The sequence below is a fragment of the Tamandua tetradactyla genome, chromosome 10 (assembly GCF_023851605.1).
Source record: "Tamandua tetradactyla isolate mTamTet1 chromosome 10, mTamTet1.pri, whole genome shotgun sequence".
Lineage (NCBI taxonomy): Eukaryota > Metazoa > Chordata > Mammalia > Pilosa > Myrmecophagidae > Tamandua > Tamandua tetradactyla.
The window spans coordinates 99,093,565-99,109,011 of NC_135336.1; the positions used below are offsets into that span (position 1 = coordinate 99,093,565).

Genomic DNA, 15,447 nt, shown 5'->3' on the forward strand with positions numbered 1-15,447 from the left:
TATACTTGGGCCTTGCTCTTCCATCCAATCAGCCAACCTTGGTCTTTTCATTGGGGCGTTAAAAGGTTCTTAAGTTTAACGTTATTATTGATTTGGTTGATATTATTATCAAATTCGGAAAAATTCTCAGTCATTATTTCTTCACGTTGTTCCATCCCCCCCCCCGCCTTGAAGAGCCCTAATAATGCCTATGCTGGGCTCAGTGGAGTTGCCCCACAGTTCGCTGATACTCTGTTCTTTTCTCTCCAGTCATTTTTTTCGGTTTCATTTCAGATCATTTCTATTGCTATGCCTGTAAGCGCACAGACCTTTTCTTCCTCAAGTCTGACCTGCTGTTATTCAATCCTGTACCGCATCTTTTTTCATCTCCTCATTGTAGTTCTCATCTCTAGAAGCTCAATTTGTTTTTGTTTTTTTATAACCTCCACGCTGCTGACGTGTTTAACCTTTCCTACAGCTCCTTGAACATATGGAAGACAGTCCTAACACCTCAAATATCCTTGTCTACTATTCTATCATCTCTGATTTGGTTAAATTACATAATCTTAAAAAAAAAAGATTGCATAATCTTTTTCCATATCAAGGACCCCATTTTCCTATTCTTTGCATGCCTGATAATTGTGATTGGACACTGCTGGGACTCTTACCTTGCTGGGGGTTTTCATATTCCTAGAAATATTCTTGAGTTTTGATCTGGGGTGCAGTTAAGTATCTTGGAAAAGCTTTTAAGCTTTGTTAGGTGATACCAGAGCTGTGTTTAGTCTTGGGCTAATTTCACTCAGGCAAAATGCTTCTGAGTCCTCTGTCCAATGCTCCCTAATCTGTTTTTTATTTTTTTTTCACTCTGCTTTGGGGGGTGCGGGTGGGCAGAGGAATTCACCTATTCATGCAGGTTAGAAAATCAATCCTTTTTATTCGGTTCCTTCCCTGGCCTAAGTAGTTTCCACTCATGCCTGCTCCATCAGTCCTCAAGCAGAGCACCACTGGCCTTGGGTTTTCTGGTTTTTTCTCTGCTATTCTAGCTTGAAAACTCTGGCTTCCTTGACTCCCTGGCCTCCCAGATTTGTCTCATGAACTTGGAGAGCCGCAGGGCCCTGCCTTGGTTCCCTCTCTCTGCATTGTGGCCAGACAGGGGGCTGGGGCAATGATTGGGCTCCGTCGTTTCTCATCCATCAGGGGTCACTGGTCTTCACCCCTGGTGGCCAATGTCATAAATGTCCTTGGTGCAAATATTTTGTCTTTCATCAATATCAAAGTTTCATATATTTGTAATATGTATCACATGTAGATACACACACACATACACACACACACACGGATGTCAGGGAGAAGGGTAAGTCTGGCCACTATTATTCCATCTTGGATGTGCTCAGAGAATTTGATCGTGCGTGTGACTCCCCTACACGCCTTTCCCTCTAGTACAGCCATCAAACCAGTCCAAGGAGGGCTGTTCTCTGAGCAGCTGTAATGATTGAGCCTCCAGCTGTCAAACAGCTCAAGTGAGAAAGAAATATTTGTTGTTTTAAGCCATTCATATCTTAGGGTTGTTTGTTGCGGCACCATCAATGAAGAGAGGCCCTTTTGAGGAAGTGGTGTTTGAAGTGGAATCTGCTGGACGAGGAGGGATAGCCCGATGAAGGGGCAGGGGGCGAGGGTTCTGGTCAGGGAGAAGAGCATGTGCAAAGGCCCTGCGGGGTGGAGAGGGTGGTGAGAGAGGGGGCTGGGTGGGGGAGAATCAGGATCAGGACCCTGCAGGCTTGAGACCACAGAAAGGATTCTGAGCTGTCCAGAGAGCACTTACATTGGATTGTGGGTGACCCATCAGATGCACATCTTCAAAAGGCACATCCGGCCACAGCATGGAGCACAGCCTCCCGGGGGACATGCAGAGCCGCTGCTTAGGGGCTGATGTCAGCTGGAAACTTGGAGTAGGGTGTTGGTGTTGGTGATGGTGAAACCTGGACAGATTAAAAAATATTGGGGTTGTAAATGCGGGAAGCAGAGATGTGCCTGGGTGACTGCGGGGTTTTCAGGTGGAGTGAATTCTGAATGATGGGGCTGTTTGCTGTGACTGGGGACAGCAGGGGAGAGCCGGGTGTAGGGTTGGGGGAAGGTCATGAATTCTATAACTTGGGCATGTGGAGACAGACATCCAGGTGATGGATTAGTATGCTTAATTCAACAAACGATGGGCACCTACAAACTTGACATACGACTCTATGGCTGTACTTCCCAGCTAGCAGCGCCCTTGACCCAGATACCCTGAGTACACAGGTGTGATGCTTGGATTTCTAGAGGCTTGTTCCTGTCATCTAAGAGGCCATTCCCTCTCTTTATTTCCTTGATATCACATTTTATGGCTAAATGTCAGGGGAGGAGAAGCTGTGGAGCTCAGGCCAGGTTCCAGATTGACAAGCAAGCTGGGTCATGCTCAGAGTTCAGGATGAACTGGATACTGCGCTGTGAGGAAGAGGCTTTACTGGGTGAAGGTAATTCTTACAAGAGCAGATTCTGTAGGAGGGAAGTCACGGTGCTCTGTCGTCCCTTTTCACAGGAGTGCTGGGCAGGGCCCTTGGTGAAGACTTATGAGCAGGTTTATGTTTCAACGAAGGGTCTCCCTCTCTGGAGGACTAGTGTGAGAAGGCAAACGGCAGTAAGGGGGAAATGGACTGCTTGGGTCCAAGGCAGTCTGGATGTGGAATACCACGCTTTCAGGCATCACCAGCAGTCTGTCTGCACCAGGACTTAACTAAGGAAGGAAGCCAACTCCGCGGGAAAGGGGGGAAAGGCAGGAGGGGGTGACCTCAGCTAGCTCTTGGTCCTGTTAACCCAGGGCCACTTTTGCATAATTCTACTTATGTCCCACCCCCCAAGCACGGTCTTTCATCTCTGTCATTCTAGAGCTGGGATCCCTTTCAGAAGCTGATGCATTCAAGCCAGACATAAACACTGAAGCAAGGAAGCAGCCAGTGGCCCAGTTATTTTCTCCTTTTATATCGGAGTTTTTAATGTGTGTTTAGAGACCATATTTACAGATTATAAATCTATTAGTTCCTCATCACACCACACGGCTGGTGGCAGAGCAAATTGTTAGGTGGTAATTTTAACTCCAGGAAGAAACACAAGGGTATTGATGAATCAAATGTTTAAATTAATAACCATCACCCCCATGCCTTCCTTTGAGGGGTTTTGAAAGCTTGCCTTTGTGTGCAAAGTAGAACCCCCTAGCTCCCGCACTGGCTGGAAGGGGCGTACAGTTCGTGGCATATTAGCTCAATGAGTGAATTCTATTTACTGGCAGGACAATTTGCTGTATCAGTGCTATCTAAAATATGACTAAACCATCTAAGGCATGTTTGTCACAGCTCAAATCCTTAGAAGACCAGATATTTCAGATGCTTCGTAACTATACAAATCAGAATATATTATTTAATATTTTATCAATAAAGTAAGGGGTCCTCCTGACCACTTTGCTCAAAGAAATGTCTTAAGAATCCCCCTCTCTCTACTACTGACCTTTTTATCTTTTTGGCTCATTCCTCTTGACCTAAACTTTGCCTAAAATGCTAAATGCACCATGTGTTATCTTTTTTCTTTTCTTTTTTTTACCCCTCTGAAAGCACATTCTACATAGTGTAGACATTTTATGGGTTCTGGACTGGAGAGAAGTCAAGACATAGCTGAGAGCAGGGATTATAACTGCTTCCAAAACACACCAGCAAGGACTTCAGCTTTCTGGAACTGGAAGTTTGATCCAAAGGCCAGCAATTAAAAACACAGGTCACAGCACCTTTTATTGATCATTATACAAACTGACGTGGCACGTGATACATAACTTCTCACAACAGTCTTTCAAAATCCGATGGGAGCCCCGGGCTGCCCCGGGAGGGGGCCGTGACGGGGACAGATGGACAGCACAAGAGCATGCCCCACACCCAGCTCCTCTGGGGGCTTGACTGTGGGGGACTGTCAGGTGGCACTTGACACGGAGCATTTTCCTGAGGATGCACGACACACCAGAGCCTTTTGGGAGGCTCCGTCACCCTCCTCAACCCACCGCCCGCAACCCCTGCAGGCCATCGTGGCCTGCTGCCCATCTCTGCAAGATCCACACCATCCAATGAAAAGGTGTGCACAACTTTGCAAGTCCATCGGCAAACAAATGAACCCCATGACTCCTTCATTCACAACCAAGATGGATCCACAGAACGTGGGGGCCACGATAATTGAACTTGTTCCTTGGTGGGATAGCATCTGCACAGCTCGGAGCAGTTACAAAAGTCAAAACTTTCTGTCAATCAATGATGACACATATGCGGACAATCCACCTCCATGACTCTTTTGGCTGAAAAGTACTTTTTTTTTGCCATCCAGTTCCTTATATGCAAGTTCACAGCAATAGTTTTAAGACAATAGGGACCTACTTGGTCTCCAATAGTGGCCCGATTAAGACCAAATAGGTCTACTGACAGCTTGGGACTAAGTCTGATTTTCATCTGGGGCCCCCACTTGTTACACCAAGATGTGTGACGGGTCTGAGTAGTGAGATAACCAAGGGCGCAGCAGGGCCACATGATCCAAATTAGGTTCCTTAGAAACGCGTGATGCGTTCTGACTCTAGGCACAAAACACCTTCTGTAAAAATATACAATTGTGATTTAAAGGCCTTTATTTCATAGGGAAGAGAATAAAAGACAAAGTGCCCGCGGATGTGTGGTCACGAGCTCACGGCCTGTTTGTGTTCTCTACTAGGTTGTTGGCCCTTTAGATTCTGCAAACGCAAAAAGAAATCATCTGTGATTCAAAAAATATATATCTTAGGAACCTTGGAGTTCTTTCTGATTCCATAGATACCTGGACCATTTGGAGAATAGAGACAGTATTTTAGAAAACATATCACCCCTAGCCCAATCTCATTTGATGAAACAGTTATGTATAAAGCAGTGCATTATATACATAAATAATGTAAAAATAATTAGCATAAATTAAAAGGTCAAACATCTCCCACTACTAACTCAACCAGAGGTGGGAGGGGGAGTGTGGGAAAGTGAGCACGTGTGTGGGAATTAGGTGGACTCGGCAGCCTCCTGCGGCCGGGCTGAGTAGCTGTTGTTTCTCTCCTGAAGGCAGGGACTGCACGAAACAAGTTCTAGCCCTCGCCTCAATGTCTGAACACTTGGAATGCTGGCAGGTGCTCAGATATTTGCCTTTTAATGACAAGCCATCCTCTGGCTTCTCAGCAACAGCAGAGGCTCGGGCTCCTGTATCCACTCCTGGCTCACCATCAGCACGTTTTCACAACACTCCCCAGAGTCGGGCTCTTTGTCTCCTGAGACGAAGAGTGACTGGGACACCTGAAGGTGAGTCTGTCATTTCATTTTGGGTGGCTCTAAGGAGTACCAGGAGTGTACACTGAGCCTCCTCCCCCCGTGGCTTGCTTGGGCTCCGTGGTGGGAGGCAGGTCAGTGAGCCTGGCCCATACCTCCTGCCTGGGCACATGTATGGAAGCGTGTGTCCAGGGCAGGCAGAGCCACTGCCCCCAGCCAGGCACTGACTCGGCTCATTTCACGCATCTATGACCGCCCCGGCCTCTTCTGCTTTCACGAGTACCTGGCAGGCAATTGCAGTATCTTTGAGTTTCAGAAATACCTATATTTTTCCACCGTAAAACACCAGACTCATTCAAGATTTTTATAGAAAATTGGTCTCAAAATACATCAACCTTTGGGATTAAAGATAAAAGTTTAAACAGAAAGAAAACACCAATTTCTTCCCTCTTCTTTCTTTCCGTGGATTTTGGCCGACCTTCAGCCATAATAAATATATTTGGATGGCAGAGAATCCTGAGATAACTCCAAAGGAGCCACCAGAAGTGATGGCGGGAGGATGCACTTGTTGCTTGCACTGTTTCTTGGCATGTGGGCAGGTGTGGAAAAGTGGGCATGGACCGCTGGTCCTACAGTGCAAGTGACTTTACTATGTTAAAATCAAATAAAAAAACAACATTGGCCATGATAGTCTGGAATATATAACGTATACCTGACATAAAGTTAAAACAATCACGAGAAGCTGTGCTACAAACTGACTGCTGGTTCTCTCCCTCCTCTGGCGCGGATCCCGGAACCACGCGTGGCCCCACGGCCGCACCGAACCCACGGGCCGGAGGGCAGCACTGCACTGTCACCATGCTCGCCCGAGGCTCGAGTCCGTGACTGCACTGCAAACTCAGCTCAGCTCCAATTTCCAAGATGAGAGTGAATGCTCTCCTGTCTGCTCACTTACTAAAAAAGTCCCGAAGTGAGGCACAAACTCTCACTGCTACATGTTGCCCTGTGAATACCGTCTGTTTTTCAATACAATCACTGACTCTAAAAGGGAGAAACAAAATGAATTGTTTGGGTTGCTGACAACATACCACTTGCCTCCTGCGATCCTGCTTCTCTTTATGTTTCATTTCTCCAAACCCCGTGTTGATCCATCAAGCAAACAAGGTTATACACAGGAGGCTGGGGACATGTTCCCTGCTCAGGACCCACGACCTTGGGGATGGCACAGCCTCATTAATTCCTGCCTGCCAGGGGTCCCTTCTTGAGCTCAGCTGACCGGCAGTGACAGTTGCTGGTAGATCTGGGGATAACTCTGCAAACGCTAAGTCAACCTTTACTTATATCGCAATGTATGAATCTTTCTCTTTGTCTGGTAGCCAGCATCAAATCCCCAAAATCCCGAACCCCCTCTCTGCATTTCTGCTCCAGGCTCTCAGCAACGCGCCTCAGTAGCTGTACATCTGTTGCTGGGGCTCGGCCGGGACCTGGGGCTGGGCCGCCTGCGGGGCCTGGGGCGCGGGGGGTGGCAGCACGTCCGTCTGGGGTGCGGCACGCCACGTGAGTGGGTGCTGTTCGCTGAGCTGGCTGCCCAGGGGCGTGATGGAGTTGACCAGTGTGGTCAGGTTGATGAAGTGCGCCACAGACTGCGGGGTGGTGGCTTCCGCCTGGGGGTGCAGCTGGATGTCGTTCTGGCGGTTGTGCAGCATGGCGGAGCCGCTGACGGTGTCAAACGTCACAGTCAGGATCGAGTTGTCCAGCTGCAGTTGGCGTTCCGGGGTGGCGAGGTGGCCGACTGCCACCGGCTGGAGATTGGTAAACTGAGTCCCAGCTGCAGTGGTGATGGGGGTCACGGTGATGTTGGTCAGGCCAACCGAGCTTGAGGGCGTAGTGACACTGGGGTCACCCAGAGTCACCACCACCTGGAAGAGGCACACATGGAGGGAGAGGGTCAGTGGGCTGGGCAAAATCAACAACCCAAGCATCCTCCCCAGCTGCCCGTCCGGACGGAGGCCCAGGCGCATGCCCAGAGGAAAGAAGCAGGCGCCCTGGGCCAAAGACTAACCCAGGGGGGTGTGTCCCAGGAAAATAATCCTAGCAAAAGATACAAACATGACCCTAAAGACGAGAGAGAAATGAATGAATTTCATCGATTAGGAAAATGAGAGAAAGGCAGCAATGAAAAGACTGAAAGCAAATTTGCTATCATCTATTCACTGCTCAATATACCCTCGCTGTTTTTAAATGAAAATCCTGACAAGAAGGCTACAAAGGGGCAGGAGATACAATCATAGCACTGGTGGCGTTCTTTCTCGTGGATAGAGACAAATGGCCACATTGACGCAACAAGTTTATGCAAGCAGGATGACCTTCTCCGAAAAAAGAGAGGTGCATGGTATTGGGCACGGATTAAAAACCTGGGGGCCTCAAAACTGAAAGTGAGGGAAGTTGAGCAAACAGACAGATTCCATTTAAAGAGGCAAGACCAGCCTCCTGGCCCCACCCACCCTTTGCCCACTGCACCCTCTGGGCCCTGCTCTGGTTTGTGGGGTCCTGCGCTCTCTGGCTGGTGGTCTTCCACGATAAAGGTGTGTACTAAGCAAGGCCATCTGAAATCGCCCCTAAATGGAAAGCACCCCACTCCTTATGCAGGGGAGAGGCTCCCCTTAGCAGGCTACCGCGCCATGCTGTGCTGTCAGCAAGGGCAGGGGACTGATGGCCAAGACCCTGGAGTGCTCATGTGGAGCAAGGCTGATGTGGGAAAGGGCACAATCCTTGCGGCCCGCAGCTGCAGGAAGCCCACGCGGCCATGACGCTCAACACAAAGGGGGCCCCAGTGGCGCAGCCTCATGCCCTAAGGCCTGGGAAGCGCCTCCAGTGGAAGCCCGGAGCCCCGGGCGCGCAGCCTCACGCCCTAAGTCCTGGGAAGCGCCTCCCATGGAAGCCCCGGCCAGGTGCGCAGCCTCACGCCCTAAGGCCTGGGAAGCGCCTCCCGTGGAAGCCCCAGCCGGGCGCAGACCTGCTGGATGCTCTGCACGGCAGAGCTGGTCTCGTCGCCGGCGCCGCCCGGGAACTCGGCCTCCTTCTCCGAGTACTCGCTGAACGCGGCGCTCTCGGGGGCCGGCGCGCCCGCCTCCTCCTCCGGCTTCTGCTTTCTCTTGTGTGAGCGCTTGGCGGCTTTCACGTGCTTCCCTTCGGCCAAATCTTCCTGTTCCAGGGTCAGTTCCGGCTGCGGGACAGGAGGTTTCAGCAACCCACAAGGTCAGTGGTCAAGTCCCCTTTGTGGCCGGACAGTCCCCGCACCGACCGCGGGTCCCCTGGGTCAGCAGGAAGCGCTCGGCTGTGGACCCGCTGGGGGAGAAGGGAGGGTGCCTGGGTGCCTACCCACGAGCCTAAAAACCAGGAACCCACTCCCTTGTTTCAGTTAAAAATAAAAGTGAAGGCAATCATGTAATAATCCCATCAAGACCAGCCACCTGGGCACGGGAAGGAGCCTCTTTAAAAACGACTTGTTTGGGCTGCTGCAGGAACGTTTCAGCCCGGAGTTCTTGCACTCAGGCTGAGACAAATTCAAGGGAGAAAACCTGGAGTCAAAATGGGGGACGGCCACAAGGCCTGGCCGCCCCACTGCTTCTGGAAGCACAGAGGAGGGCTGAGCCGCAGGCCCGTGCCTGGGAGGGCATCGGTCCAGGGACACCCCACGCCACTGGCACCCCACCCAGTGTCTTCTGAGGCCACACTGAGGGCACAGGTGGCGGTGGTGCTGGGAAGGCTGTCCCCGTTACCCACTGTGCCCCCAGGGCCCTGTGATCCCTTGTCACAGGGTCCCACCCAGCGGGAGGCCGGCTGGGGCATGGGCACCGTGGAACGTCCCTGTGGAACTCGTTCCTGGAGAACACAGGTGAGAGAGGGCCCGTGGGCTTCTGGGATGCGGGAGAGGCCGGCCAGGGTGCCCATGGCACCCCACACAGCTGCCGCTGGGACGCAGCCCTGCGCACTGCGCTGCCAGCACAGTGTCTGTGCCACACAGAACTGGGGTGGTGGAAAAAGGTTGGGAACGGGTGGTGGTAATGGTAGCACCATGCAGTGAATGGAATTACAAGACTGGGTTTTATGCTTAGAGGTGGTTAAAATGGGAAATTTCATTGTATGTATGTTACCACAATACGAAAATTAAAAAAATAAGACAGAATTCTGAAATAACTGAGTGTTTACATGATAAACTTTTCCCCAAAGGCAGTGACTAAATGTAAATGTTAGGTTAATCTAAAACATTCAAATTTTTGCTCTCAACAATTTCATTATGCTAAACTTTCTGGAAACCATCTACTTACCCAAGTGAACAACGCCAGTATTCAAAAAACCCAAGTCACAGAGACTTTACAAAATGAGGAGACAGTTGAAAAGGCTCCTTCCTGGGAGCAGGTCACCCGAGAAGCAGAGTGAAGGGGACAGGGACATGCTGGGTGTGACCCCAGGGGCAGCCTCAGCCCTCTGCTCCAACGTGGCAGGCACCTGTGCATCTAGAAGCTTTCGTGTCACGTGCCATGGCCCTGGCTGCAGCTGCTCACCTGAACGATGCCAATGGAGGAGGCGTCGATGGTGGTAGTCTCTGGGAGGTGGTCCAGGTCATCAATCCTCACGGCAAGGACCTGAGGTGAGCACAGGCCCGGGTTACTGCCGCAAGTCCGTCCCCCGGTGTTTCCAACCCTTCCCTGCGCAGGACTGCCTTGTTTCCAGGCTTGCCCTTCCCTAAGCCCTTTCTCTTTACATCCAGGGTCTGCAGTGCTCTTATCCACCTGCACCCATCACCTGCACCTGTCACTGTGCTCACTCAGGTATATGACCCTCCAAGAGGAGAGGCTCTGTTTCCCTCTTTTTGTGTTCCATACCAATGCACTTTCAGGATGTGAATTTTCAGTGAATCTTCTCTTATTTCAAACCAATCACAAAGCAGGGTAAGGGACAGTACAGTAAGCATGCTGCATCTTCTTACTGACTATGAGAAATCAGTTAAAACAAGGAAATCAACAAAGATGATGCCTTTGTACCTTAAATATTTTATTTTCAACGTCACACATATCCAGATACTTCCCTTCAGTCAGTTTTGGGATGAACTGACCACTGCCTTCCCCCATAAGCCGCACTGAGGGGGCCCTTAGCATGGGGGGGCTCTCGCTACCATAGGCCCCCCCCCACCAGGTCATGGCCATCCCAACCAAGAGGTGACGACAACCATTCGCACACCTGCCTATGCCGTGATTACTTAATGAAATAATAAGTGTGGCAGACTGGATAAAGCACCCTGATTTGAACAGGTTTTTAATCTTAACTGGCATTCCTGTGGGTGGGTACACACTGCAAATAGGACCTCCTGAAGACATTATTTTTAGTTAAGGTGTGGCCCAACTGAATGAGGCTGGTCTTAATCTAGACGACTGGGGGCCTTATAAAGAGAAAAAACCAGAAGCCAGAAGCTGGATGTTCGTGGAAGTCTAAAAGAGCAGACAAACGGAGAGAACACGGCCATGTGACGGGTGGCAGAGATGCCAGGCAGGAAGCCCAAGGACCACTGCAGCAGCACCTGAATGCTGCAGGCTCCAGGAGAAAGCCAGCCTTGCCCGTAACTTTATTTTGAACTTCTTCTAGCCTCAAAACCACAAGCCAAGAGATTCCTGTGGTTCAGCCAACCCACCGTGTGGCATTTGTCCTAGCAGGTGGGCGAACTAAGGCAGTAAGACAACGAAACGTAAGTGCGGAAGAGAACTGAATACTCTGGCGAGGCCTAACAAAAGGGAGATGAATTAAAACAAAAATGTGAGTTGAATCAGCTGTGGGAAAACTATAAAAGTCTGTAAGCATTCTTCATCCAGATGTCTTCATAAGCATTTTAAATTTTGGCTCAAATAAAGAAAATAAAAATGGAAAATTGTAAACTATACACTATGAACATGACTTATTTAAGACAGACAAAAGATTTCATCTTTGGACTTATGTCCTTCTTGGAAAGCCTGTGTGCTTTAACATAGTGCTGTGTTCAGTGTGTGGCACTTGAAGACCCAAGTGTAATTCTTCTACCAACATTAGGCCGATCTACACTATAACATTTCCAAAGGGCTCTGAGCAAAGCTGCCGGACGCCTGGGGATGCACTCTCTACCACCATCACCACCATCACCACTACCATCACCTCCTCCACCACCATCACCTTCTCCACCACCATCACCACCACCTCCTCCTCCACCACCATCACATCACCACCACCATCACCTTCTCTACCACCATCACCACCACCTCCTCCACCACCATCACCTCCTCCACCACCATCACCTCCTCCACCACCATCACCACCACCTCCTCCACCACCATCACCTCCTCCGCCACCATCACCACCACCTCCTCTACCACCATCACCTCTTCCACCACCATCATCACCATCACCATCTCCTCCACCACCATCACCACCACCTCCTCCACCACCATCTCCACCACCACCACCTCCACCACCATCACCATCCCTCTTCCACCACCATCACCACATCACCACCATCACCACATCACCACCATCACCACATCACCACCATCTCCTCCACCACCATCACCTCCTCCACCACCATCACCACCACCTCCTCCACCACCATCACCACCACCTCCTCCACCACCATCACCTCCTCCACCACCATCACCTCCACCACCATCACCTCTTCCGCCACCATCACCACATCACCACCATCTCCTCCACCACCATCACCTCCTCCACGACCATCACCATTATTACCTTCACTATCATCACCTCCTTCATCTTCACATTTGTGACCACTTCCACCACTACTATCACCTCCATCACTCTCACTACCTCCACCACCATCACCTCCACCACCGTTACTGTCACCATCAACAACATCATATTCTAGTCACACCATGTGGAAACTGATGCCAGAGATGATGAGGCACAGAAGCATTTGCTTTACTCTTCTTAGAAGATATAACTGTAAGTGAAATGTATTTCATATGTTTTTAGTTTTTTAATGTAATATTTACTCATGCCCAAAATAAGGCATGTAGCCCTGTCACGTATGCCAAGAATAAACAAACCCTACAGGATGCTACCCTGAAGCACCAGAAAATAGGAGTGAAGGAAATGTACTGTGTTTTCCTTAATGTCCACAAACAAAACTGTTTGCCAAGGCCTCTTTATGAGCAAAGCACTGGCTCCCCAGCTGCAAAGTACATCACAAACCCTCAATCTGCAGAAACAGACTTATACACTCTCCGTTGATACATTTAGCTACACAAGCCCACGGATGACCACAGCAACATAGACACCCTGGAGATGGAACCTTCAGGGGCCACGGGTGAGTCCGCAGGGTGGGCTCTGGGCCCCGTAATCCTGTTGCCCTGACCCTCGGCGCAGCTGCTCTCCTGACTTTATTTTTCAAGGTGAAAACACAAGCTTCCATTAGAGGAAAACAGAAGCTGAGGAAGGAGAGCTTGTTGTGCTCGGAAAAGTAAGGCTATGCAGGTACCATCCCCCAGCAGGGGCGGCAGGGCCTCCAGGCGGGAGGGTCCCGGGTGGCACAGTCTCTGGACGGGAGGGCGGCAGGGCCCTGCTCCCTAGGTTAACTCCCTGTAGTGCTCAAAGGGGGACCAGAAAGGCCTGAAGGAAGGATGAGCACACAGAGCAATGTTCCATAATGAAAAGGCACCACTCCCATTCCCTAATGAAGGAGGTACTGGATTTACACCTAAGGCAGACTGGGCTTTCTTTCTTCACCCATCACATGTGTATGATGTACACAATAAACAACGTTGTGCATGGACACAGTATATACCGCTGTTTTCATATCTATAGCAAGCATTTCACGAGTTTATTTATATGCTCTTTAGGCATGCTTACGTAGTCAAACATACATGGCTAAACTCCCATTAATTCATCACAGGACACCAAGTGATTATTTACAGCTGCTGGGGAGGCTCTGTGGCGCTGCCTTCCAGGGAAAGTGCCAGCGCACAGCGTTCAGCTCACACCCGCCAGCAGGCATGACTGGACTGAATCTCAAAATCTCTGCTAATTCAACGGTAAAGAATGACATTTTCTGCTACTAAAGGGCACGCCTGTGGCTAGCAGCACAGCTGAATGCTGTTTTGTGTGCTTGCTAGCCAACTGGATTTCCTCTGTCATGGAATGCTCTGTCTGTTCACATCAGTTCTTTAGCTTCCCTTGCTGAACAGTCATTACCTGTTAATATTTACAGGCTGTGCCCTTGTTAGGGATATTACTATCTTACACATATTTCTCTGCTGGTCCTCTGGTTATGTTTTTTCTCTACTAGAGAAGTTGTGGGTTTACAGAGCAATCATGCATAAAATACAGGATTCCCACACACCACCCCATTATTAACACCTAATTTTTCAATCTACAGAAGTTCTAGATGCTTTTGTAGCAAAATCTATTAGTTTTATTTGAGACTTCTTTCATTGCTTTTCTGCTTAGAAAGTCTTTTCCTCTGAGCGAGCTGATAACGGTTTAACTACATTTCCTGCTAGTTTTGTTACCCCATGTGCTTCCTTTCAGAGTACATTTAATTATTTAATGCACCTGGGGCTGACTTTACCAGGTGGCTCCTTGTAGCCCCCAGCAGCGCTGCCTGCTCCCTACGCGTCCCTTGCTCAGCCCTCGACACCGAGCTGGTGGCGGCTGCCCCACCGTGGGGTGCCCACTCAGCACAGGTGATCAGGCCTGCGAAGGGTAGGATGGGGGCTGCAGGCAGCAAGCTTGTACTTCCACTTGCTATAATTCCAATGAGAGTATACTTTTCAATAAAAACTCCATCCGGGGGCTCTATTCTCAGCATCGCTCTCAGGCTCCTACACGGCAGGCATTGCAGGTCGGAGGGGAGAGGACCCAGGTCCGGCCTCAGGGAATCCAGGGGCTGCAGGGGAGATGGCAGGGGACCGACCCCGGGTTCTCCGTGCAGCAGAGCATGCAGGAAGCGGCAGAGAGGAGGGTGGCCGGCTCACCCAAGGGGTCCAGGCCCTGCCCATAGGGGGGCCTCACCTCAGGGTGCTTGCGCCGCATGTGCCGGCTCATGGAGGCCCTGGTGGAAACCTTGGTCCCACACAGCTGGCAGCTCTGCGCCTCCACCTTGTCGTGCGTGAGCTGCACGTGCTTCTGCAGCATGTACTCGGTGACATACTTCTTGTCGCAGACGGAGCACGTCCACTGCTTGCCCACTTTGTGCATACACAGGGGGTGAGAGGGAGAGACAAGCACAGGCCGTGAGCCGGAGCATCCCTGTATCCACGGACGAAGTGCAAGGCCACGGTTTTACTATACCCCTTGTACCCACTGAGTGAGTCATGTGTTCAGAGAAACGGGGGGCCTTGGGCCCAAAAAAACCACAGAGAGGGGCCCACGTCCCCTGGAAGAACCATCTGTGGTTACTGCTCTGGTCTTCAGCTCATGAGAACCTGAGACAGGGAACTTGGAGGCTGGGGTGGCCCAATGTGCCTGTGGCAGGGGGACATCAGGCCAGCCCGATGTGAGTGTGGCAGCAAGGGGGGAATATCAGACTGGACCGATGTGTGTGTGTGTGTGTAAACATCAGGCCAGCCCGATGTGTGTGCAGTGGGGACATCAGGCCCGAATGGCACTGGACACTCTGAAAAAGCCACACACGGGGGCCAGCTGCTCCCGCCCGCCCCCCGGGCCAGCCACCTGTGTGGATGAGCTTGTGGGTCTCCATGGTGTTCCTCTCACTGAAGGTCTTCCCGCAGAGCTCGCACATGAAGTCTTTAATCCCTGCAGGGAAAGGATTAATAGCTGTTTAGCGGAACGTCAGGAGCTCTCTCTTCCTTGACAGATGTCAGTGTTTGCCAAGTCTCTGGGGGAAGGTAAGTTGCCAGAAGACAACAGACAGCAGACAGTAAACTCAACAGGCCAACTGTGGCTTGAAAACTGGAATTTTCTATGGTGGAATCTGGTATTAAAAAACAGCGTGACGTGGGAAGACTTATCTGAATCACCTGCGCACAAGGGATCCACGAATGAGAACAGACATTTAAAGTGTTCATACATCTATCCCCTCCTCCAGTCCACAAAAACCTCCAGGCAGCGTTCTTGG

The 15,447-nt window shown here is 50.5% G+C and overlaps 1 protein-coding gene across 2 annotated transcripts in view; it reads right to left on the reverse strand.

Moving 5' to 3' along the window:
- Positions 1–3,064: 3,064 nt before the first annotated feature.
- Positions 3,065–15,447, reverse strand: part of PRDM15 (PR/SET domain 15) — an 88,024-nt gene continuing 75,641 nt past the window's right edge. For both annotated transcript variants that reach the window (XM_077118960.1, XM_077118961.1), the window contains exons 20-24: positions 15,042–15,125; positions 14,382–14,557; positions 9,896–9,976; positions 8,344–8,553; positions 3,065–7,246 (exon numbers count right to left, since the gene is read on the reverse strand). In XM_077118960.1, coding sequence (XP_076975075.1) covers positions 6,773–7,246; positions 8,344–8,553; positions 9,896–9,976; positions 14,382–14,557; positions 15,042–15,125 — 1,025 coding nt within the window. In that variant the 3' untranslated portion in view covers positions 3,065–6,772. The remainder of the gene's footprint in view (positions 7,247–8,343; positions 8,554–9,895; positions 9,977–14,381; positions 14,558–15,041; positions 15,126–15,447) is intronic.